Genomic DNA, 24,813 nt, shown 5'->3' on the forward strand with positions numbered 1-24,813 from the left:
GGAGATGGGGAGCCGCTTGAGTCGAGCCCCGAGAGCCGGCTGAACTCGGCTGAGTCCCAGAAGCTGAAGAGTCGAGCCGACCCGTTGGTCGCAGCTCGCCCTTGAGTCGACCCGCTCGGTCAACTCCTGAGCCGACCCACTGGTCGAGCTCGGCTGGTGAGTTGACCCTTCTGGTCGAACTGAAGATGAGTCGAGCCGACCCTCCCGGTCGAGCTCGCTCCTGAGCCGACCCGCTGGTCGGGCTCGTGATGAGTTGACTCTCCTGGTCGAACTGGTTTCCAATGCTCAGAGTCCTTCTTTTTATGCCGAAAAATCCCTTTGGGTCCTGCCCACAAGGCGGGGTTTCCTTTTGATTTACTGTGTCAGGATCTGTCCGTGTGTAGGTGTGTTCATGTGTGTGTCCGTACGTCCGTGTGTCCTTGTGTGCATCACCCACGGCATATTCCGTTGTCATATTCCCTCCATAAAATCCATGAGCAAACAATCAGATGTTACAAATTGCCTCGAAGTCGTCTCTCTGTCTGGGTGCAATATTATCTCTTGTCTGGCCTTCTTCATGAACCAAAACACAGACGTTACAAATCGTCTCACAGGCGTCTCTGTCCGTGTTGCACGACCTGGAGGGAGGGGCACACTCCCTCCGACCCTCACAGACGCACACAGACATGGTTAAAAAGTTTTAAATTAACATTTGTCCCTTACCATTTCCCAGTTATGATTCTGTATTTAACCTAAGGTCTGTCATTTCCCATCGTGGTGCTTGACTCAAGTGGAGGTGTTTCCCCGAGCGTATACACACTCATATCCCGCGCTGCGGGGATACAAAGACGGCCGGGATCTCCCTTCTCTCCGACCTTGGATTTAACATCGCTCTTTTATTATGTATTTTATTTCGACCTGGTGGTGATTTATCCCGCTATCCTGGCTTTTCATAAGTTTTACTTTTGTCTTTTCATGCATAGGCTTATTATTATTAATTTATTTCCGATATCTTAGGTTAAGGGGTAAGTTTCTTGATCCTAGGAATTCGTATTCCTTGGTGTCTGCATGGTTATATAAGCGGAATATAGTTGACGGTGAATAGCGTTAACCTTGATGTTATGTACGATATTATGTATTGTGATGTCTTTAACTTAACTTGTTGGTCAGGGCTTTTTACTGACATGAAGTTGCATTTCATAGCCTCGCAGGTTTTGCCTCACTCTGTCTCTGCTCGCCGTTGTTGTTGCTGTCCAGCTGACGCCGTTAACTCAAGGCCTCATTAATTTCCGTCACTCCTTGTAGGTGAGGGCGGTTGAACCTTGGAGTCAGTTCTGGTTTTTGTCTGCTTGCTTCTTCTGATGTCCCCTGACCCCGGGAGTTATTATTTCTAATTTTATGGCCTGTCGAAGCCCGACTCGCTGTTGTTGGGCTGGTGGGTCGCTGGGTTGGTGTGTCGTTCCCGGCTTTTTGCTTACGTTTGCAGTTCGCCGTGCTCTTAATTTCCTTCCCTCTTCAACCTTATATCGACTATTCGCTCCTGTCTGGGTGCGATTCAATTTTGACTTAGGAAGGTTCTGATTGTCATATGCTTTGGGTCGAGTTGTATATTAAAGTATGGAAATAACATTTCATATTGACTTAATGATGGTGATGGTTCAGTAGGCGTAACTTGTGGCCTGGTTTAATTGGAGTGGGTGTGAATATCAATAACTTTAGCCTACCCTGTTGTTAAATTCTGACTTTAACGTGACTTTAATAGCAATACAAAATAATTGAGCTTTTTGACTTAACTAGGCGAACATGAACTTCTGGTGGCCCCCGCAGCCTCGCTGTTCAGCTGAGCCTGCAACCTTGAGAGACACAACACCCTTATTCTCGTCTCACTGTGGTCATCCAACCTTCTGTCCTGGGAGGGTGATTAATTCCAGGACAAGGCCCCCTCACGTTCAGACGTGCAGTGGTTGTTAATCAGCCCCCCTCTCCTGTGTACACAACCTTGAGCTGAGTTTATCTTGGCTCAGCTGCAGGAGAACAAGGCGTATTTCTCCTCCCTGTGTGCACGTGTTCCAATTAGCTCGAAATTCCTAACACACAATCAGTGATGACCCCCCCGGCCTTCTGTGGCCGTGATCCAGACAAAGGCGCCTCTGCTTCGAGTCGACACTGCCCTTGTCTCTCCTTGAAGCAAGGCTGCAATTCTGCCATCCTAGCCCTCCTCCCGTTCATTACTACAACACCTGGTGTTTTGCAGTTTGCTGCGCTTTGGTGTGTTTTCATTCATTATATATCTCAATGATGGAAGAAGGCTTAGGATACAACATTGTGTCTTTGTGTATGTGTATCTGTCTGTGTGTGTGTCTTTGTGTATGTGTATCTGTCTGTGTTTGTGTATGTGTATCTGTCTGTGTGTTTGTGTGTGTGTATCTGTGTGTGTGTCTTTGTGTATGTGTATCTGTCTGTGTGTGTGTCTTTGTGTATCTATCTGTGTGTGTGTTTGTGTGTGTCTTTGTGTATGTGTATCTGTCTATATGTGTGTTTGTGTGTCTTTGTGTATGTGTATCTGTCTGTGTGTGTGTCTTTGTGTATGTGTATCTGTCTGTGTTTGTGTATGTGTATCTGTCTGTGTGTTTGTGTGTGTGTATCTGTCTGTGTGTGTGTTTGTGTATGTGTATCTGTCTTTGTGTGTGTCTTTGTGTATCTGTCTGTGTGTATGTATCTGTGTATGTGTATCTGTCCGCGTGTGTGTTTGTGTGTGTCTTTGTGTATGTTTATCTGTCTGTGTGTGTCTTTGTGTATGTGTATCTGTCTGTGTGTGTGTTTGTGTGTGTCTTTGTGTATGTTTATCTGTCTGTGCGTGTGTTTGTGTGTCATTATGTATCTGTCTGTGTGTGTGTCTTTGTGTTTGTGTATCTGTCTGTGTGTGTGTGTGTATCTTTGTGTATGTGTATCTGTCTGTGTGTGTGTATCTTTGTGTATGTGTATCTGTCTGTGTGTGTTTGTGTGTGTGTATCTGTCTGTCTGTGTGTGTGTATCTGTGTATGTGTATCTGTCTGTGTGTGTGTTTGTGTGTGTCTTTGTGTATGTTTATCTGTCTGTGTGTGTCTTTGTGTATGTGTATCTATCTGTGTGTGTGTTTGTGTGTGTATCTGTGTATGTGCATCTGTCTGTGTGTGTCTTTGTGTCTGTGTTTGTGTGTGTCTTTATGTCTGTGTGTGTCTTTGTGTATGTGTATCTGTCTGTGTGTGTGTGTCTTTGTGTATCTGTCTGTGTGTGTGTGTCTGTGTGTGTGTCTGTGTATGTCTTTGTGTATCTGTCTGTGTGTGTGTCTGTGTCTGTGTGTGTGTCTGTGTGTGTGTCTCTGTGTGTGTGTCTATGTATGTGTCTGTGGTGCTCGTGTGGGGAGCGTTAGTGGTTAGCGAGGTGCTCTGGGAGTTCGATTCACACTCACGGCCAACACCAGTGGCGATTCTCTGAATCTGTCCTTTGACTCCCCTAAGTCGACTCAGCCTCAATCGAGTACCTGGTGTGGTGTGTAAACATCGCTACCGGGGGAGACAAAGGCGGCCGGGAGTAGTCCTGGCCACCCACCCATCCGTGTCCCGTGCCAGCCTTCATAGGTGCTCGCTAACAGCACTTGCCACATTAAATCTGTTAAGGCTGCATGGGGGATCTTTGTCTTTGTGCGCGTGTAGACATTCCAGACCCGCCCGAGTCTCCTGCCATCATCAGCATAGGCGAGGACTCGTGCGTGACCACGTGGAAGGCGCCGCTCTACGACGGCGGGGAGCCCATCCTGGGTCAGAACACACATACAGACACACACACTGACATACACAGACACACACAACAACAACAACAACCGCCATTCGCGACCAAGTGGCGGTGACGTCACCACGACGCTTGTGCCAGGCCATGTGCACCTTGAGGCCACGTGAAGTGTCAAACGCCCGCTGGCAGGAGGTCACGGGGCAGACCCAGGTGCCACGGGACTGACTGAGATGACCGAGATGACTGGCTGATGCACCACCTGTGCCCCCTACTGTGCCAACTTGCTGTGCTTTAGCCACCCGGCGCTCCGCTCGTTGTTGTGAGTGTCGCTCCTCCGCCCTCCGTTGTTGTTGGAGGGCGACTGCCTCCAACTGCCCAGTAGCGTCCTTCACGAGCCTCCTCCACAGAGGCCGATCTTGACACCGCTGGTACCAGTCAACGGCAAGTCCACTCAGCTCCACGTCCTCTTGTGCCACATCACTCCATCTCTTCTCTAGCCCGTGCTACGCCCGTTTAGCCCCCTCGATCCGGCCGAACAAAAGCTGTTTAGGCATGCGGTGGCTGGGCATGCGGGCTACATGACCCAGCCAACGCAGCCTTGCCTGCCGGAAGAGCTCACCGATGGGACTTTGCCCAGATCTTTCAAGGATTTGTGAGCTCCTCACACAATCCAGCCTGGTTAAACCCAGGATGGATTGTCGGCAGGCCAGCCTAAATGTTTCCAACCGGCGATGATGCTCCATTCGGGGGGTCCACGCTTCGCAAGCGTAGAGAAGGGAGGGAATGACTGTGGCAGAGAAGACCTGAAGCTTCGTGCGGAGCGACAGACCAGGTAGCTTCCACACAGCGTTACGCAACCGATCAAAAGATATTGCCGCTCGACTGATTCGGAGTGAGACCTCTGCTGTTAAACTGGAGCCGGTCATAAGCACACTGCCCAGGTATGGGAAACTCTCCACTCTCTCCACTACTGCCCCATCACCGATTGCGAGTGGTACAAAATACCCAGGCAGGTGCTTAGTTTTGGAGGGGCTGATGGTAATGCCCCACCTCCTAGTGGCACACTCCAGTCTCAGCAGCAGCGTTTCCAACTCCTCTTCTGAATGAGCAGCTATTACCAAATCATCGGCATACATAACGTGGTTGACCAATACGGAGCCATCCCTTGATCGCACCCGGGCGTCGATCAGCCTCCCATTATATCTGTACCAAATAGAAATTCCCCCGGTACAGCTATTGAAGGCTTCACAAACTACGCGGTCAAGATAGATGTTAAATAATGTGGGATCCAGAGGACATCCCTGTCGCACCCCAAGGTGTACAGGGAAAGGTTCTGACTCCCGGCCACGTAGTTTTACCCGGGCCCGCTCACCATCATGAAGGTCCTTAATGATCGTGAGCAGAGGGTCAGGGACTCCGAGAGCATGAAGAACAACCCAGAGCCCAGGCCTACTGATGGTATCATAGGCCTTGACCAGGTCTATTAAGCAGAGATGTAGGTCTTGTTGGAATTCCCTACACCTCTGCTGTAGCAGACGGACAGAAAATATGGCATCTGTGCAGGACCGCCCTTTCCTGAAACCGCATTGGGGCTCCGCAAGGCTCTCCTCAGCGTGCCTAGCAAGGCGATGTTGAATAATCCTTGCCAGGACCTTTCCCGGCACACTGAGGAGTGAGATGCCCCTGTAGTTGTTACAGTCTCTGCGGTCCCCCTTCTTAAAGAGGGGGACCACCAGGGCATCCTTCCAATCCTGCGGAACCCGTCCAGTGGTCCAGACTGTTGTTATGATGTCATATAGGGCAGTCTGTGCACAAACGCCAACCTCCCCCAGCATTTCGCTTGGGAGATCATCTCTGCCCGGTGCCTTTCCTGGTCTCAGACTCCGGATCGCCTTCAGTACTTTCTCAACAGATGGCACCTCAGCCAGCCACTCACAGGGGGTGACTTCTTCCAATATTTGAGGCACCGCAGCCTCAGCAGGGTTATCCCCACTTTGTGCCATGATGTTTTCCTGGCTGAGAGATTTTCCCTCCCCCAGGACCTCACAGAAATGCTCAGCAAATCTGCAAACCTGTTCCTGGGGGTCGGAGATTGGATCACCGTTTTTTCCTCTAATGATGGTAATAGGTGTGGCGCTGCAGGTTACTTTTTTGATGGAGTTAAATAGTGATTTGTGATCGCGGGCCACTGAGGCAGACTCCATCTCCTCAGCAACCCGCAACCACCACCCATCCTTGCAGCGCCTTACGGCTCTCCGAACCTCCAAGCGAAGGCTGCGGTAAACCTCCTCATTCTCTGACGTGGGATGCTGTAGCCGATGAGAGTGGGCCTGTCGCTTTTTCTCAACTAACCTGAACACCTCCTCTGTCAGCCAGGGTTTCTGGGGAGGTCTGGACCGCGTACACAAAGCAGCCATTGCAGCTACATGAGTCACAGTCCTAAACCTCACCCATTTACCTTCGACATCAGGAGGAGTGGGGGACGATGCCAACCCCAGCTGCAAGCGATGATGAAATTCTCGCTTGCAACTTTCATCAGCTAACTGAGACCAGGCCACTTTTGGTTGGAATGGGGTCCTGGGTGTACACCCACCACCGGAGTGGAAGAATGGCAGGCGCATCCATTATGTTGTGTGGATGCACCGATGCCAGAAGAGCGTGTTGATAATTACAAGCCCATGGACTGCACAAAAATCTAGCAGCCTCCTACCGTTGTTATTGAGCTGATCTGGCCCATGCCTTCCAATCACTCCAGACCAGGTGCCAGCATCATGACCAACTCGGGCATTGAAGTCACCCAACAAGATGACTCTGTCTCGAGTGGCCACTTTAGCCAGCACCTGTGACAGGAGGTCATAGAAGGCCTCTGACTCATCGGCTTTGCCTGCATCCCTCCACGGATGTTCGTCTTCGGTGGGGGCATAAGTAACCACGACCACCACTCCTCGCCTCCGGTTGATCGGAAGGCGAGCCCAAAGTATCCTGGGGCTTACAGCTTCCCACACCTCACCGCCACGCTCCCACGCCCTCTTCATTCTTTTGTTCAGAAGAAGAGCCACACCCTGTTGTTTGGCAGTCTCCTGCCCCGAGTGGAGGACTGTCCACCCCTCATGGTGGCAGGAGTCAGAACCGGTCCACCGGACCTCCTGAATGCCACAGAGACACACACACACAGAGACACACACAGACATACACACACACACACACACGGATACACAAAGATACACACACAGAGACATACACAGATACACACAGACACAAACACACAGATACACACAGACACACACACAGATACACACACACAGACATCCACAGACATCCACACAGACACACAGACATACAGAGACACACACACAGATACACACACACACACACACAGACAAAGATCCCCCATGTAGCCTTAACAGAGACTGTAGGGGCAAGTGCTGTAAGCGAGTAGCACCTATGAAGGCCAGAACGGCACACGAGGGGGTGGGTGGCCAGCATCATCTCCCCAGTGGAGATGTTTACACACCGCACCAGGTACTAATTTGAGTCGACAGACACACACACAGACACACAGACATACATAGACACAAACATACAGACAAATACACACACAGACATAGTCACCCAGACACACACAGACACACACACAGACACGCACATACACACACATAGACACCCAGACATACACACAGACATACATACACGGACACACACACAAACAAGGATGCCCCGGGTAGGCTCTCACAGGCTGTTGGAGCGAGTGCTGTCAGCTAATGCCTCCATTCCTCCCTCCTCCCCATCCTCCACCACCTCATTCTGCTCCACCTCCTCTTCCACCTCCTCCCCATCCTCCTCCTTCTCATTCTGAACCTTCTCTTCTTCCATCATCTCGTTCGCGATGCGTGCGCGTGCGTGTGCGTGCGTGCATGTGCGTGTGTGTGCGTGCGTGCACGTGCGTGTGCGTGTGTGTGCGTTCATGCATGTGTGTGCATGTGCGTGCGTGTGTGTGCGTACGTGTGCGTGCATGCCTGTGCGTGTGTGTGTGCGTGCGCGCGTGCGTGTGTGTTTGTGCGTGTGTGTTTGTGCGTGTGTGTTTGTGCGTGCGCGTGCGTGCGTGTTTGTGCGTGTATGTGCGTGTGTATGTGTGCGTGCACGTGTGTGCGTGTGTGTGCGTGGGTGTGCGTTCGTGCGTGTGTGTCTGTGCGTGTGTGTGTGCGTGCGTGTGTGTGTGTGCGTGCGTGTGTGTGCGTGCGTGTGCGTGCATGCCTGTGCGTGTGTGTGTGCGTGCGCGCGTGCGTGTGTGTTTGTGCGTGCGCGTGTGTGTTTGTGCGTGCGCGTGCGTGCGTGTTTGTGCGTGCATGTGCGTGTGTATGTGTGCGTGCACGTGGGTGCATGTGTGTGCGTGGGTGTGCGTTCGTGCGTGTGTGTCTGTGCGTGTGTGTGTGCGTGCGTGCGTGTGTGTGTGTGCGTGTGTGCGTGCGTGTGTGTGTGCGTGCGTGTGTGTCTGTGCGTGTGTGTTTGTGCGTGTGCAGGCTACGTGATCGAGCGCAAGAAGAAGCAGAGCCAGCGCTGGATGCGTCTCAACTTCGACGTGTGGAAGGAGCTGACCTACGAGGCGAAGGCCATGATGGAGGGGGTCCCCTACGAGATGCGGATCTGCGCCGTCAACGCCATCGGCATGTCGCTGCCCAGCGAGCCCTCCAAGCCCTTCGTGCCGCTCGGTAAGGCGGAGCCACTCACCCACAATGACAATCACCCACAGTGCCACTCACCCACAGTGCCGCTCACCCACAGTACCGCTCACCCACAGTGCCACTCACCCACAGTGCCACTCACCCACAGTGCCGCTCACCCACAGTGCCGCTCACCCACAGTGCCGCTCACCCACAGTGCCGCTCACCCACAGTGCCACTCACCCACACTGCCACTCACCCACACTGCCACTCACCCACAATGACAATCACCCACAGCGCCACTCACCCACAGTGCCGCTCACCCACAGTGCCGCTCACCCACAGTGCCGCTCACCCACAGTGCCGCTCACCCACACTGCCGCTCACCCACAATGCCGCTCACCCACACTGCCTGTGCAGTGGCTACACGGGGGACCGTTGTGTGTTTGTGTGTCGCAGCTCCGACCAGCGAGCCCTCGCACCTCATCGCCGACGACATCACGGACAGCAGCATCTGCCTCAAGTGGAAGCAGCCGGAGAGGATCGGAGCGGCCGGCCTGGACGGCTACCGCATTGAGTACTGTGCAGAGGGATGTGAGTGGAGCGGCGGTGGTGGTGTTGGTGGTGGAGGTGGCGGTGGTGGAGGTGGTGGTGGTGGTGGTGGTGGTGGCGGTGGTGGTGGCGGTGGTGGCGGTGGTGGCGGCGGTGGTGGTGATGGTGATGGTGATGTTGGAGGTGGTGGTGGCGGCAGTGGCGGTGGGGGAGGTGGTAGCTGATGATAATGACGACGATGATGACAATGACCATGAAGACGATGACGACGATGATGACGATGACAATGATGATGATGATGATGACGACGATGATGACGATAACCACAATGATGACGATGATGACGATGATGATGACAATGACGACGATGATGACGACGATGATGACGACGATGATGAGGCCGATGACGACACCGACGTTGCCGTTGCAGCCACGGACTGGGTGAAGGTGAACCCGGACAAGCTGATCGACGACACCTCGTACGTGGTGCGTGACCTGCCCAAGGACGCGAAGCTCTTCTTCCGCGTCATCGCCGTCAACGCGGCCGGCGACAGCCAGCCCTGCACCACCTCGCAGGCCATCACCATCCGCGAGCTCGTGTGTACGGGACTCACGCACATCGTGAACATCACCACCGTTGCTGGCATCATCAGTAGCATCACCATCATCAATAATAACATCATCATCAATAATAACATCACCACCGTTGCTGGCATCATCAGTAGCATCACTATCATCAATAATAACATCATCACCATCATCAATAATAACATCATCACCGTTGCTGGCATCATCAGTAGCATCACCATCATCAATTATAACATCATCATCATCAGCCACATCGTGAGCATCATCACATTGTCACTCCCTCCCTTCCAACTTTGTGTGTCTCTCTCTGTGTGTCTCTCTCTGTCTCTCTCTGTGTGTGTCTCTGTGTGTCTCTCTGTGTGTCTCTCTCTGTCTCTCTCTGTGTGTGTCTCTGTGTGTCTCTTTGTGTCTCTCTATGTGTGTCTCTCTTTGTCTCTCTGTGTGTCTCTGTGTGTCTCTGTGTGTCTCTCTCTGTGTCTCTCTGTGTGTCTCTGTGTGTCTCTGTGTCTCTCTATGTGTCTCTGTGTGTCTCTGTGTGTGTCTCTCTCTGTGTCTCTCTGTGTGTCTCTCTCTCTGTTTGTGTCTCTGTGTGTCTCTCTCTGTGTGTCTTTCTCTGTCTCTCTCTGTGTGTCTCTGTGTGTCTCTCTGTGTGTGTCTCTCTGTGTGTCTCTGTGTGTGTGTCTCTCTGTGTCTCTCTGTGTGTCTCTGTGTATCTCTCTCTCTCTGTCTCTCTGTGTGTGTCTCTCTGTGTGTCTCTGTGTGTCTCTGTGTCTCGTTGTGTGTCTCTGTGTGTCTCTCTCTCTGTGTCTCTCTGTGTTTATCTGTGTGTCTCTCTGTGTGTCTCTCTCTGTGTCGCTCTGTGTGTCTCTCTCTGTGTGTCTCTCTGTGTGTCTCTCTGTGTCTCTCTCTGTGTCTCTCTGTGTGTGTCTGTGTGTTTCTGTGTCTCTTTTTGTGTCTCTCTCTCTGTCTCTCTCTCTGTGCGTCTCTCTCTGTGTGTCTCTCCCTCTCTAACTATATTTTTGTGCTTGTCTCTCTCCGTGTCTCTCTCCGTGTCTCTCTCCGTGTTTCTCTTTGTGTCTGCGCAGTCCCACCTAAGATCATGGTGCCCAGACATCTCCGGCAGAATTACATCAAGAAAGTTGGAGAGACGGTCAACATCGTCGTGCCGTTCCACGTGAGTCTCGCTCGCCACGCGAATCTCGCTCGCCACGTGAGTCTCGCTCACCTGGTGAGTCTGTGAATATTTGAATATTTGAATCGATTTTGGGCGTCCCCTAGTTCTACTCAGCCTGGGGGGGAGACTAAGGCGGCTGGGCGAGGTGCTGGCCACCCACCCCCTCGTGTGCTATTTTGGCATTCACAGGTGTTCGCTAAAAGCACTTGCCCCAACAGTCTGTTAAGGCTACACGGGGGGTTTTTGTGTGCATGTGTGTGCGTGCATATGTGTACGTGCGTGCGTGTGTACGTGTGTGTGCGTACGTGTGCGTACATGTTCGTACGTGAGCGTGCATGAGTGTGCGCGCACGTGTGTGCGTGGGTGCGCGCGCGAATTTGCGTGCGCACGCGCGTATACTTGTGTGTGTGTGTACATGTACACGTGTATGCGTGTGTGTGTGTACACATGTACACATGTATACGTGTGCGCGTGTGTGTGTACACTTGTACGTGTGTGTGTGTGTACACATGTATACGTGTGCGTGTGTGCGTGTGTGTGTACACTTGTACGTGTGTGTGTATACATGTATACGTGTGCGTGTGTGCGTGTGTGTGTACACTTGTACGTGTGTGTGTGTGTACACGTATACACATGTACACGTGTATACGTGTGTGTGTATACGTGTGTGTATACCTGTGTGTGTGTGTGTGTACACGTGTATACGTGTGTGTGTATACGTGTGTGTATACGTGTGTGTGTACACGTGTATACGTGTGTGTGTATACGTGTGTGTGTGTACACGTGTATACGTGTGTGCGTGTGTGTGTGTGCGTGGTGGTCGCCAGGGCAAGCCGAGGCCCAAGGTGACGTGGCTCAAGGACGGCCAGGTGCCCGACGTGAAGCAGGTGAACATCCGCACGAGCGACAACGACTCCATCCTCTTCATCCGCAAGTGCCTGCGCGAAGACTCGGGGATCTACGTCCTCACCGTGCAGGTGGAGGACATCGTGGAGACGGCCAACATCACCGTGCAGATCGTCGGTACGTGCACGCGTGTGGTGTGTGTTGCGTGTGTGTACGTGTTGTGGTGTGTGCGTGTGTGTGTGTTGTGTGTGGTGTGTGCGTGTGTGTACGTGTTGTGGTGTGTGTTGTGTTGTGTGTTGTGTGTGGTGTGTGTGTGTTGCGTGTGGTGTGTGCGTGTGTGTGCACGCGTGTGGTGTGTGTACGCGTGTGTGTGTGTACGCGTGTGGTGTGTGTGTGTTGTGTGCGTGTGGTGTGTGTACGCGTGTGGTGTGTGTGTGGTGTGTGTACGTGTTGTGTGCGTTGTGTGTGTGTGTGTACGCGCGTGGTGTGTGTGCACGCGTGTGTTGTGTGCGTGTGGTGTGTGTAAGCGTGCGAGTGTACGTGTGTGTGTGTGTGTGTGCGTGCGAGTGTACGTGTGCGTGTGAGCGTACGAGTATACGTGTGTGCGTGCGAGTATACGTGTGTGCGTGTATACGCGTGTGTGTGTGCGTGCGTGCGAGTATACGTGTGTGTGTGCGTGCGTGCGAGTATACGTGTGTGCGTGCGAGTATACGTGTGTGTGTGTGCGTGCGAGTATACGTGTGTGTGTGTGTGCGTGCGAGTGTACGTGTGCGTGTGAGCGTACGAGTATACGTGTGTGCGTGCGAGTATACGTGTGTGTGTGTGCGTGCGAGTATACGTGTGTGTGTGTGTGTGTGCATGCGAGTGTACATGTGCGTGTGAGCGTATGAGTATACGTGTGTGCGTGTGTGAGCGTGGTAGTATACGCGTGTGTGTGTGTGCGTGCGAGTATACGTGTGTGTGTGTGTGTGCGTGCGATTATACGTGTGTGTGTGTGCGTGCGAGTGTACGTGTGCGTGTGAGCGTACGAGTCTACGAGTGTGCGTGTGTGAGCGTGGTAGTATACGCGTGTGTGTGTGCGTGCGTGCGTGCGAGTATACGTGTGTGCGTGCGTGCGTGCGAGTATACGTGTGTGTGTGTGTGCGTGCGAGTATACGTGTGTGTGTGTGCGTGCGAGTGTACGTGTGCGTGTGAGCGTACGAGTCTACGTGTGTGCGTGTGTGAGCGTGGTAGTATACACGTGTGTGTGTGCGTGCGTGCGAGTATACGTGTGTGCGTGCGTGCGTGCGAGTATACGTGTGTGTGTGTGTGTGTGCGTGCGAGTATACGTGTGTGTGTGTGTGTGCGAGTGTACGTGTGCGTGTGAGCGTACGAGTATACGTGTGTGCGTGTGTGAGCGTGGTTGTATACGCGTGTGTGTGTGCGTGCGTGCGAGTATACGTGTGTGCGTGTGTGTGCGTGCGCGTGCAGAGAAGCCGGGCCCGCCGGTGAGCGTGCGCATCGTGGAGGTGTGGGAGTGCAGCGCCGCCATCGAGTGGGTCGCTCCCCGTGACAACGGCAACTGCGAGATCTCCGGCTACACGGTGCAGAAGGCCGACAAGAAGACCATGGTGAGTGAGTCTATGGGTCTCTGTGTGTGTCTGCCGTTGTGCGCATTCTTCTACGGAAGTGACCTCGTAGCTGTCGCAAACCGTGAGCTCAACGAAGCGGCTTGTCGTCGTCATCGCCTGGACAGTTAAAGTAGCAGGCAAATGCGGTAGACCATCGAATACCGTCGATTATCGATGATTGCCATCGATTACCATCGATTATATCCGGCAGTTTCAGCGGGAAGGGTGGCGGCTGATTTAAAAAAACGCCGGATAATCACTCCCATCATCATCATCATTATTTAAAATAGCGAATTTTCTGCACATGCATGTATAACATTAGATTTTTAGGTGTTGTGTATATGGTTTTTTTGTGCTTTAAATGTGTTAACTATGTGAAATTGGCATAAAGAAACATAAGTTTAAAAAGTTACCGCATTGACCGTTCCGTACTCACCACTCCAATCTCGAAGGCTCTGCATCATGGTGGTGATCTACGTACGTGCAGTCTTTTTCATTGTTTAAGTTGTATGTAGTGTATAATGTAGTGTATGCAATATGTGACAGTGCACGCCGTGGTGCCGATAGCCGCACTGGGTTAGCAGCCTTTCGCAGCGGTTTCGCCGGATCGGCCCAGGAAGCAGCCGGATAATCGATGATGATCGACCGTAATCTCAACGCGCGTTGATTCTAAATGTGGGTCCTCGCTCACCATCGCGTACCTCCCATCGTAGCAACGACAGGTCTCGTCATCAGTGGACCACGATCCGCTGTGACGTGTTGATCCACGTGGTGTCGGTAGTGGTGGTAGTGGTGATGTTGATGGCAGTGATAGTGTCAGTAGTGGTGGTAGTGATGGTGTCGGTAGTCGTGGTGGGGGTGGTGGCGGTGATGTTGATGGTGATGGCGGTGGTGATGGTGGTGATGTCGATGGTGATGGCGGTGTTGATGGCGGTGGTGGTGGTAGTAGTGGTAGCAGTGACGGGTGTCGCTGATGTTGTCTGTGGCGGCAGTGGTGGTGACGGTGGTGGTGATGGTGTTGATTGTGATGGCAGTGTTGGTGGCGGTGGTGGTGGTGGCAGTAGTGGTGGTAGCATTGGCGGTGATGGTGTCGGTAGCGATGGCGGTGTTGGTTGCGGTGGTGTTGGTGGCGGTGATAGTGGTGGTAGCGGTGACGGTGATGGTGTTGGTGGCGGTAGTGGTGGTAGCGGTGGCGGTGATGGTCTCAGTAGTGGTGGTGGTGATGGCTGGCGGTAGTGGTGATAGCGCTGACGGTGGCGGTGATGGTGTCTGTGTCCGGTGGCGGTGTCGTCGGTGCAGGAGTGGTTCACGGTGTACGAGCACTACCGCCGTGTGCACTGCACCGTCTCGGACCTGGTGGTGGGTAACGAGTACTTCTTCCGCGTCTACGCCGAGAACATGTGTGGCCTCAGCAACGACGCCACGCGCACCAAGGACAGCGCTCGCATCCCCAAAGCCGGTACACACGCACGTGCACACACACACACGTGTACACACGCACACGTGTACACACGCACACAACACACGTGTACACACACACACGTGCACACACACACACGTGTACACACGCACGTGCACACACACACACGCACGTGTACACACACACACGTGAACACGTACACACACACACGTGTACACACGCACACACACACACGTGTACACACACACGTGCACACACACACACGTGTACACACGCACGTGCACACACACACGTGTACACACGCACGTGTACACCCACAAACCGTGTATACATACACACACATGCACACAACATCACCATCGCTGCTCACCCTCACGATCATCATCGCACACAATGACCACCACCACTGTCACCATCACCACCATCACCAGGGCCGGATTCAGATTGTGTAGGCCCCTGGGCTCCAGCTACTGTGAGGCCCCCAGTAATATTTTCAAGAGGAAAACAAAGTTAAAGAAAATTTAAATGTGTTTTTAACAAGGCTAACAACAAATAAAATTCAGCAATCAATCAGTTTCAAGGACAATGCATTTATTATCAGAGTTTTTTTTTTTTGACCACAAGCATTGTGGTTAATGCAGACATGATTTCCTCGTAAAAAGGTTTCAGTTTTGTTGCCAGAAAAAAGGGGGAAACCCCTATTACTTTTTCAGTGAAATAACTTTTCACTTTCTCTTTGGTTATTACAGTAAAGTCACGTAGGTGAAAAAATTGAATAATAAAAAAAAAGTAAATAAAAAAAGTAAATGCAATTTTATTTATTTATTTTTATTTCATTTTTTTCACCTACGCGACTTTACCGAACTAACCAAAGAGTATGGATCCTTACAGTCACGAGAACTTCAAATCGAGAATTCACTTTTCACTTAACCTCTGGAGGCACCTCCAGCTAGTGGAGGCCCCTGGGCTTCAGCCCCTAAAGCCCCACGCCTGAGTCCGGCCCTGACCATCGTCACCGTCAATCGTTGCCACCGCCCTGCCAACTGCGTGCATCGCACCCCCCGGGCGGCCGTGTGCCACTGCAGGCATCGTGTACCGCCCGCCCGAGTACAAGGAGCACGACTTCCTGGAGGCGCCGCAGTTCACGCACCCCCTGGTCGACCTGTGCGCCATCTCGGGCTACAACGCCACGCTCAGCTGCTGCGTCAGAGCCTTCCCCAAGGTGAGACACACACAGACCCACGCACACACACACAGACTCATAGACTCACACAGAGACTCATAGACTCACATAGAGACATATAGACTCACACAGAGACCCGTAGACTCACACAGAGACTCATAGACTCACACAGAGACACATAGACTCACACAGAGACACATAGACTCACTCAGAGACCCATAGACTCACGCAGAGACCCACAGACTCACACAGAGACCCACAGACTCACACAGAGACCCACACTCACTCAGAGACCCATAAACTCACACAGATACCTATAAACTCTCACAGAGACCCACAGACTCACACAGAGCATCATAGACTCACACAGAGACTCACAGACTAACACAGAGACCCACAGACTCATAGAGAGACCCACAGACTCACACAGAGATGCACAGACTCACACAGATACCTATAAACTCACACAGAGACCCACAGACTCACACAGAGCCTCATAGACTCACACAGAGACTCACAGACTCACACAGAGACCCACAGACTCATAGAGAGACCCACAGACTCACACAGAGATGCACAGACTCACACAGAGACCCACTCACACAGAGACCCATAGACTCACACAGATACCTATAAACTCACACAGAGACCCACAGACTCACACAGAGCCTCATAGACTCACTCAGAGACGCACAGACTCACACAGAGACTCACAGACTCATAGAGAGACCCACAGACTCACACAGAGACGCACAGACTCACACAGAGACTCACAGACTCACACAGAGACCCACAGACTCACACAGAGATGCAGACTCACACAGATACCTATAAACTCACACAGAGACCCACAGACTCACACATAACCTTATAGACTCACACAGAGACTCACAGACTAACACAGAGACCCACAGACTCATAGAGAGACCCACAGACTCACACAGAGATGCACAGACTCACACAGATACCTATAAACTCACACAGAGACCCACAGACTCACACAGAGCCTCATAGACTCACACAGAGACTCACAGACTCACACAGAGACCCACAGACTCATAGAGAGACCCACAGACTCACACAGAGATGCACAGACTCACACAGAGACCCACTCACTCAGAGACCCATAGACTCACACAGATACCTATAAACTCACACAGAGACCCACAGACTCACACAGAACCTCATAGACTCACATAGAGACTCACAGACTCACACATAGAGACTCACAGATTCACACAGAGACGCACAGACTCACGCAGAGACCCATAGACTCACAAACATAGTATTGTGTATATCACCACGTCGGGAAATGAAAGGAAAACATATCACCACCAATAATAATCAATAAATAATAATCAATCACTCGCAGACTCATAGAGAGACCCACAGACTCACACAGAGACGCACAGACTCACACAGAGACTCACAGACTCACACAGAGACCCACAGACTCATAGAGAGACCCACAGACTCACACAGAGATGCAGACTCACACAGATACCTATAAACTCACACAGAGACCCACAGACTCACACATAACCTCATAGACTCACACAGAGACTCACAGACTAACACAGAGACCCACAGACTCATAGAGAGACCCACAGACTCACACAGAGATGCACAGACTCACACAGATACCTATAAACTCACACAGAGACCCACAGACTCACACAGAGCCTCATAGACTCACACAGAGACTCACAGACTCACACAGAGACCCACAGACTCATAGAGAGACCCACAGACTCACACAGAGATGCACAGACTCACACAGAGACCCACTCACTCAGAGACCCATAGACTCACACAGATACCTATAAACTCACACAGAGACCCACAGACTCACACAGAACCTCATAGACTCACATAGAGACTCACAGACTCACACATAGAGACTCACAGACTCACACAGAGACGCACAGACTCACGCAGAGACCCATAGACTCACAAACATAGTATTGTGTATATCACCACGTCGGGAAATGAAAGGAAAACATATCACCGCCAATAATAATCAATAAATAATAATCAATCACAATCAAAATAATAATCGTAACAACAATCACGAAAAACATATTTACTTCCCCCCCTCCCCCACCAAAAATAAAAAAATCCTCGGCAGCCCAAGATCCGGTGGACGAAGAACAAAGTGGAGATCCGCGACGACCCCAAGTACCGCATGTTCAGCAACCAGGGCGTGTGCACGCTGGAGGTGCGCAAGCCGGGCCCTTACGACGGCGGCGTCTACTGCTGCCTCGCCGAGAACTCCCTGGGCGATGCCAAGGTCGACTGCAAGTTCGAGTGCAAAGGTGAGTGGGCAGTGGCGGCCGTGGTGGTGGTGGTGGTGGTGGCCGAGTTGAGGGCCGCTGTGGGAGTGGACTCCTCTTCCGGTACCAGTCGGTAACAGGCAGAGATTGCGCTTCTTTTCTTCAGAGGCAGAGCGGCCACTCGGCTGGTTCCCTGGGCAGTCTCCTGCCCCGAGTGGAGGGCTGCCCCCACCCCTCATGGTGAGCGAGGTCAGGACCCGTCCACCGGACCTCCCAGGACTCCACAGGCGTCCATGGCGCTGCCGCTCCAACCCCATATTGAGGTTTATAATCTAGCAGCAGTAGCAGCAGCAGCAGCAGTAGTAGCAGGAGTAGTAGCAGCAGTAGTAGCAGTCGTAGCAGCAGTAGCAGCAGTAGTAGCAGTAGCAGCAGTAGTAGCAGTCGTAGCAGCAGTAGCAGCAGTAGTAGCAGCAGCAGTAGTAGCAGCAGCAGTAGTAGCAGTAGCAGCAGCAGTAGTAGCAGTAGCAGCAGTAGTAGCAGCAGTAGCAGCAGCAGTAGCAGCAGTCGTAGCAGCAGCAGTAAATTGCAGCAGCAGTAGTAGCAGTAGCAGCAGCAATAGTAGCAGCAGCAGTAGCAGCAGTAGCAGCAGTAGTAGTAGCAGGAGTACGATTTACGCGATCAATATCCATGATGGAGTCGGCTTTTAGTTTGTGTGTTGGGGTAGAGATCGCCTACATGCAATTGTGTCGTTAAACCGACCACCACCCGGCACAGACAATCGGTAAGGGGTTTGTGCCGGGTGAACAGCACGTGGCCAATTCGTTTACTTAGTTCAGCACGCGCGCACACACACACACCGGTTGCGTGTTGGGGAGTTACATTCACAACATCCCTACAGAGGACCACCTAACCCACTGTATTTATATATATACACACACATATATATATAAACACAAGCCTTTGGTTTTTATATATATGTATAGATTATATATATGCCTAGGATGTTTCTCCTGCTCACAATGGCCGTGTCATCCGCTCGACGGCCACCGAACCACCACCCCCAGCGTAGCGCACCAAACGCTCGCCAAGCCGCCGTCGTTGCGACCGGCGCGGTGAAGTATGGTCGCACGCGTCCCACCAGTGGAGTGACACGGCCATTATGACCCCCCCGCCCCCCTCCGCCCCCTCCTCCTCCTCGTGGACCCACGCGGTCGTCCAGCAATGCAAATCTGTTGTGAAGGTCTTCTCCGTGTCACATCTTCGTTGTCGTCGCTGCATCCATGTCACATTCCGTGTCCGCGCGTGTCTCTGTGTGTGTGTGTCTGTGTGTGTGTGTCTGCGTGTGTGTGTCTGCGTGTGTGTCCGTGTGTGTGTGTGTCTGCGTGTGTGTGTGTGTGTGTCTGTGTGTGTGTGTCTGCGTGTGTGTGTCTGCGTGTGTGTCTGTGTGTGTGTGTCTGTGTGTGTGTTTGTCTGCGTGTGTGTCTGTGTGCGTGTGTGTCTGTGTGTGTGTGTCTGTGTGTGTGTGTGTCTGCGTGTGTGTGTGTCTGCGTGTGTGTCTGTGTGGGAGCGGTTCGCGCTCCGCTGCGCTACGAACCCGGCGACCACCCCAGAGTTCCATTTCCCGCCCGCGGCAAAACCCACGCCGGTGACGGTGATCTGAACCGGTCCCGGGCTTCCTCCCCTAGGTCGACTCGGCCTCAAACGGGTACCTGGTGCGGTTTTGTAAACATCGCCACTGGGGATACAAAGGCGGCCGGGCGTGGTGTTGGCCACCCACCCATTCGTGTGCCGCGCCGGCCTTCATAAGTGCTCGCAAACGACACTTTCCCCAACAGTCTGTTAAATGTGAGGGCTCTTCATCTTTGTAGCTGTGTGTGTGTGTGAGAGTCTGCGTGTTCTCATTTCATATGCCTTGCAGTGCTTCTGAAAGTTGTGATATCATTCCTGCTGTGTTCTCCCCTCTCTCCCCTCCCTCCATTGTCCATCTCTCCCTCCCTCCGACTCCCCCCCCCATCTCTCCCTCCCTCCCACTCCCCACACCCCCCCATCTCTCCCTCTCTCTGCTCTCCCTCCATCTCTTTCCCTCTCACCCCACCCCCATCTCTCCCTCCCTCCCACTCCCCACACCCCACCCCCCCACCGTCCATTCTCCATCCCCCCATCCACTCCCCACACTCCCCCCCCACCCACCGTCCATTCTCCATCCCCCCATCCACTCCCCACACTCCCCCCCCCCACCGTCCATTCTCCATCCCCCCATCCACTCCCCACACTCCCCCCCCCCCCACCGTCCATTCTTCATCCCCCCATCCACTCCCCACACTCCCCCCCCCCCACCATCCATTCTCCATCCCCCCATCCACTCCCCACACTCCCCCCCCCCCACCGTCCATTCTCCATCCCCCCATCCACTCCCCACACTCCCCCCACACCGTCCATTCTCCATCCCCCCATCCACTCCCCACACTCCCCCCCCCACCGTCCATTCTCCATCCCCCCATCCACTCCCCACACTCCCCCCCCCCCCCCCCACCGTCCATTCTCCATCCCCCCATCCACTTTCCATCTCCCCCCGTCCACTCTCCATCTATCACCCCCCCCCCGAACCCTCCCCCGCACACCCCTCCCCCCTGTCCTCCCCCGCCCTCCCCCCGCCCCCAGTCATCACTCAGTAGCTGCGTTGAGCGAGTGATGTCACCCCCGGGCTGGAGGTGAGCTCTCATATGCCGCACCGATCGCCATATGAAGCTTCTTGTGCGCTGGGTGACGATCCATCGGTTCGGCGCTCGGGGCAGTCGCGTGGCCCACCCCCCAACCCCCCCGCCCCCCCCGAAAGAAACTTGATAACTCCACGGTGGTTCAATAATTCTAGAAACTATGAAAAATGAGAAGAGAAGGAGAGGTGGTTAGGGGGGGGGGAGTCGAACCCAGGCTGCCTTTGTGGTGACCTCCCAGACATGTCTCAATAACGACGACGACAACAACAAAAGCCAAAGAGCTTTGCAGCTCATCGGATTTTTCCCCCCTCGGGTCACGTACTTTACGAGCCGCCCCTGGGGATGCCTCCTTCAGCCAGCGGCGTTCGGCAAAAATAGCCGCGGATTCCCCCCATCAGCTGAAAAATGTCACCGATTCCAGCGGTGTGCCTCAATCTTCCTTGATTAGAGGAAACAAGACGATGCTCGGTGTAGTCGGCACTTTGCTTCGTTCATCGTTTCGCTTGTTGTGTTTTAATGGTTCACTTATTCCCTCTCTCTGCACCCATCCACTTGAGCTGCCACACCCTCAGTGAGAGCCCTGGCGTTGATTGTTGGGCACCCCCCCCCTCAGTGAGAGCCACGCGTGGATTATCAAGTTTTGACCGGAACGGGCCCCCCCCACCGGACGACCGCCTGTTGACTTCCCCACAAAGCAGTACTAATTTTATAGACCCCTTGGAGGGAGTGACGATGATCGGCTGAGTTGAACTTCTAATAGCGCCCGATAGTTGGCTGACACTTAGGGTCCTGTTCACCCTCCCGCAAGCAATGACGTGAGCAAACGGAAGAGGGAAGCAGGCTCTATCCGCTGCTGGCCTGGACGAGACTTAAAACTACCTCGCTGCAGTTCCGCTTGCCTCTAACCGCTACCGTTGCCGGACTAACACTGCGTGGGGATTGGCACAATGCGTGGATCCTGCGGTAGGTGACGGCGGCGGTGGCGGTGATGGTGGTGAGCACAGTGGTGATGCGCGTGCACCGCACAGCAAGGAAGGGGCCTGGGTTCGAATCTCGACTCAGGCACACTTTCTGTGTGGTGTCTGTATGTTCTCTCTCTCTCCCTGTTCTGCAGAGTGAGTGAGTGGAGTTTGTATGATCTCCCCCTGTTCTACAGAGTGAGTGAGTGGAGTTTGTATGACCCCCCCCCTGTCCTACAGTGAGTGAGTTGAGTTTGTATGATCTCCCCCTGTTCTACAGAGTGAGTAGAGTTTGTTTGATCTCCCCCTGTTCTGCAGAGTGAGTGAGTAGAGTTTGTATGATCTCCCCCTATTCTGCAGAGTGAGTGAGTGGAGTTTGTATGATCTCCCCCTGTTCTACAGAGTGAGTAGAGTTTGTTTGATCTCCCCCTGTTCTACAGAGTGAGTGAGTGGAGTTTGTATGACCCCCCCTGTTCTACAGAGCGAGTGAGTGGAGTTTGTATGATCTCCCCCTGTTCTGCAGAGTGAGTGAGTGGAGTTTGTATGATCTCCCCCTGTTCTACAGAATGAGTGAGTGAGTGGAGTTTGTAGAACAGGGGGAGATCATACAGAGTGAGTGAGTGAGTGGAGTTTGCATGATCTCCACCTGTTATACAGAGTGAGTGAGTGGAGTTTGTATGATCTCCCCCTGTTCTACAGCATGAGTGAGTGAGTGGAGTTTGTATGATCTCCCCCTGTCCTACAGAGTGAGTGAGTGGAGTTTGTATAATCTCCCCCTGTTCTGCAGAGTGAGTGAGTAGAGTTTGTATGATCTCCCCCTGTTCTGCAGAGTGAGTGAGTAGAGTTTGTATGATCTCCCCCTGTTCTGCAGAGTGAGTGAGTAGAGTTTGTATAATCTCCCCCTGTTCTACAGAGTGAGTGAGTGGAGTTTGTATGATCTCCCCCTGTTCTACAGAGTGAGTGAGTGGAGTTTGTATGATCTCCCCCTGTTCTACAGAGCGAGTGAGTGGAGTTTGTATGATCTCCATTGTTGTTGTTGTTTACGGTAAGTCGTCGCTATAAGGAGCGGGTTTCACGCTACAATGCACAACATGCACCTTTATACCGCGGCACATGCACCGTTATTCCCGTATTTATTTATTTTTTATGGGCCCCCCCCGCGTAGGAAATCTGAGCATCCTGGACATGCTGCTGCAGGGGGTGCCTCTAAACCTCATCCAAAACATCCTGGACAAGACAGCCAGCGAGGAGCAGGCGGCGGCTAACAACAACAGCAGCAACAGCATCAACAACAACAAACAACAGCAGCAGCAGTAGCAACTAACAAACTAAACCCCAAAAGCCATCAGTCCCACCGACAGCAGCGGCCCGGCCGAGTGAAACGCGTCCATGGGGGGGGGTGGGGGGGGGGGTCACGTGCTGTGTCTTCACATCGACGTCATCGTCGTCATCATCGTCGTCGTCATCATTGGCCATGGTCCATCCACTGCTTGATGAGGCCCTCGGATTGTAGGCGACCGCACGGTTAGCGCTCCGCTCCACGAACCCGGCGACCCGGATTCGATTCCCGCTCACGGCCACCGCCAGTGACGATTATTCCACCCGTCCTGGGCCTCCCCCTAGGTCGACTCAGCCTCAAATGAGTACCTTGTGCGATGTGTAAAAATCGCCATTAGGGAGACAAAGGTGGCCGGGCGTGGTGTTGACCTCCCACCCCCTCGTATCATGTGCCGGCCTTCATTGGTGCTCGCTAAACAGCATTCAGGCTATACGGGGGATCTTTTATCTTTGCCTGTGTGTGTGTGTCTGTGTGTGTGTGTGTGTGTCTACGTTCGAGTCCAGGCTCTGAGAGACTGACCGAACGTGGTTCGATATCGCCGGGGTCAGAGCCGTTGGGTCGGTACGGCGAGTTACGGCACTTGTGAGCGTCATCGGTGAAGAGAGGATGGAGCTGATGGGTGTTGAGTGATGTAGTGCTTGATGGCAGAGGTGGTGCATATGCTACGCTACATGTATATGGTACGTGTACACACCTGTACAGGTGTGTATCGCTGTGCAGGTGTGTGGATGTATGGGTGTTTGGATATACATGTGTATGGCTTTGCATGTGTATGGCGAAACAGGTGTGTGGCGATGCAGGTGAATGAGTGCAGAGCTTTGCAGGTGTGCTACCGCGCAGGAATATATATCTACCGTATTCATCCAGGGCCGTGCAAGTAGAGAGATCCTTGTTCAATCCACTGCTAGACGCACTGTCTTCCCCACACCGTATATCACCACGATGGTTAGAGTGGGCTGGTAGAATGTGGGGGGGGGGAGCATAGAAATGCAGTGCAACTACGAGAGGTGACCTGCGCTTCTCCTCTGCCACCCCCCGCGTGTCGCCTGAGGATGCTGGTTGTTGTTGTAATTGCTGGCGAAACGTCACGGCTACTCGAATTGTAAATGTTGTGGTGGGATTACTCTCCAACCACACACTACACTATACACTACTATACACTACACTATACACTACTATACACTACACTATACACTACACTATATACTACACTATACACTACACTATACACTACACTATACACTACTATACACTACACTACTATACACTACACTATACACTACACTATACACTACTATACACTACACTATAATTGTAAATGTTGTAGTGGGTTTACTCTCCAACCACACAATCGGTTCGTGCTGAACTCGTCAGTAATTGGCCACGTTTCGGCCACGGAACAAACCCTTCACTCATTGGCTGTGTCGGGTGGTGGTGGCAGCGGCGACTCTAACGACACAACGTTTATATGCACGCGTTTGAATGTTAGCGGGCGTCTTGTGTAACAGGTGCTATAGGCTGCGGGCCACCGGCGAATGCCTGGCACGTGAATCAAGAAAGAGAAACGACCCCACGCATGAAAGTTTCCAAAGTTTCCGATTGTGTTGAGTCAGCTGAGAACTCGGGAGTCCCGGCGCCAGGGCTCTTGATGGTGGCACGAGAGTCGGGATCAGCCTGCTGCCAGTGGGGGGCAAGCGGGTGGAGGGGTGGTAGGGGTGGTGATCGCTGATGTGTCTGTGCG

At 52.9% G+C, this 24,813-nt stretch overlaps 1 protein-coding gene across 1 annotated transcript in view; it reads left to right on the forward strand.

Moving 5' to 3' along the window:
• The window catches only part of LOC144951913 (myosin-binding protein C, slow-type-like), a 43,441-nt gene extending 19,090 nt beyond the window's left edge, over positions 1 to 24,351 (forward strand). Inside the window, exons 10-20 of the mRNA XM_078882256.1 lie at positions 3,675 to 3,779; positions 8,271 to 8,459; positions 8,871 to 9,005; positions 9,394 to 9,564; positions 10,637 to 10,725; positions 11,553 to 11,748; positions 13,042 to 13,181; positions 14,481 to 14,640; positions 15,687 to 15,823; positions 17,913 to 18,099; positions 22,899 to 24,351. Coding sequence (XP_078738382.1) covers positions 3,675 to 3,779; positions 8,271 to 8,459; positions 8,871 to 9,005; positions 9,394 to 9,564; positions 10,637 to 10,725; positions 11,553 to 11,748; positions 13,042 to 13,181; positions 14,481 to 14,640; positions 15,687 to 15,823; positions 17,913 to 18,099; positions 22,899 to 23,050 — 1,661 coding nt within the window. The 3' untranslated portion in view covers positions 23,051 to 24,351. The remainder of the gene's footprint in view (positions 1 to 3,674; positions 3,780 to 8,270; positions 8,460 to 8,870; positions 9,006 to 9,393; positions 9,565 to 10,636; positions 10,726 to 11,552; positions 11,749 to 13,041; positions 13,182 to 14,480; positions 14,641 to 15,686; positions 15,824 to 17,912; positions 18,100 to 22,898) is intronic.
• Positions 24,352 to 24,813: the final 462 nt, after the last annotated feature.

The sequence above is a fragment of the Lampetra fluviatilis genome, chromosome 64 (assembly GCF_964198595.1).
Source record: "Lampetra fluviatilis chromosome 64, kcLamFluv1.1, whole genome shotgun sequence".
Lineage (NCBI taxonomy): Eukaryota > Metazoa > Chordata > Hyperoartia > Petromyzontiformes > Petromyzontidae > Lampetra > Lampetra fluviatilis.